A 940-nucleotide genomic window follows, 5' to 3' on the forward strand; every position below is an offset into this window, starting at 1 on the left:
TTGGAATCATAAGGACATATCACAACTTCACCCTCCGCCGCCGCCTCCTCCTCCCCGGGGTCCAGCTGCTCCAGGCTCCAGCCCAGGGACGCCGTCACTTCCCCCAGCGTCCGGTAGCAGCTCTCCACAAACTCGCTGAGCTCCTCCTGCAGCCGCCGCCGCTCCTCCAACGGAGGCGGCCGGCCCTCCATGACCGCTGCCCACCTGCAGGAAGGAAGTGGCGGAACGGAGCGCGGCGCGTGGGCCGCTGGGAGAGTGGGCGGGGCCTAACTTCCACGTGACTGGAACAGCCTATAGGGAAGGGCCCACGGGAGGGCGGGAGCTGTCATTTTCAAGGGCGTTTTTCCGAACGTCGCTTCCTTGTGGCGGCTCCCGGGTGCGTTTTCCCTCGTCTTCCCTGAATGAGATTCCCCTCCTCATTGTCATGTTTAAAAAAATTATTTATATCGATAGAAAAGTTTAAATAGTTCAAGGGGCGTTCGTATCGCTGTCCACTAGTCCATTTCACGTTGTGCCACATCTGGCTTCTGTAGGTCTCTTCTCTCCCCGTAGCCCTGAATTTATTTTTGCCGAATTCTTTACAAATTGCAGATTATTTGCCCCAGATTATAGCTTCAGAAATTTTCCTGTGTAACTGCAGTGCATGATCAAACGTAAGAAATTCTATTAAATCTATGGTTCCAATTCCCCCATCTTTTTATGTTTTGTTATTTTAATCCATAAAATAGTTGTCTCTTAATCTAAAACAGTCTCTTCTTTCCATTTTAAAGTGTTATTAAATTTTGTTATGAGTTTAAGCTGGTTATCTTGTAGAATATCCTTCCTTCTAGATCCCCCCCACAATTAACTTAAACAATTTTTCAAGAACACCGGATAGTATATGTGTACCTTTTATTTCATGCCTGAGAGAAATATATCTTATATTCTTCTCTTAGTAAAC

The 940-nt window shown here is 47.4% G+C and overlaps 1 protein-coding gene across 1 annotated transcript in view; it reads right to left on the reverse strand.

Moving 5' to 3' along the window:
* Snrnp48 (small nuclear ribonucleoprotein U11/U12 subunit 48) overlaps window positions 1-213 on the reverse strand; it is a 50286-nt gene extending 50073 nt beyond the window's left edge. Inside the window, exon 1 of the mRNA XM_004628446.3 lies at window positions 27-213. Coding sequence (XP_004628503.2) covers window positions 27-191 — 165 coding nt within the window. The 5' untranslated portion in view covers window positions 192-213. The remainder of the gene's footprint in view (window positions 1-26) is intronic.
* Window positions 214-940: the final 727 nt, after the last annotated feature.

This window comes from Octodon degus, unplaced genomic scaffold (assembly GCF_000260255.1).
Source record: "Octodon degus isolate 3935 unplaced genomic scaffold, OctDeg1.0 scaffold00023, whole genome shotgun sequence".
NCBI lineage: Eukaryota > Metazoa > Chordata > Mammalia > Rodentia > Octodontidae > Octodon > Octodon degus.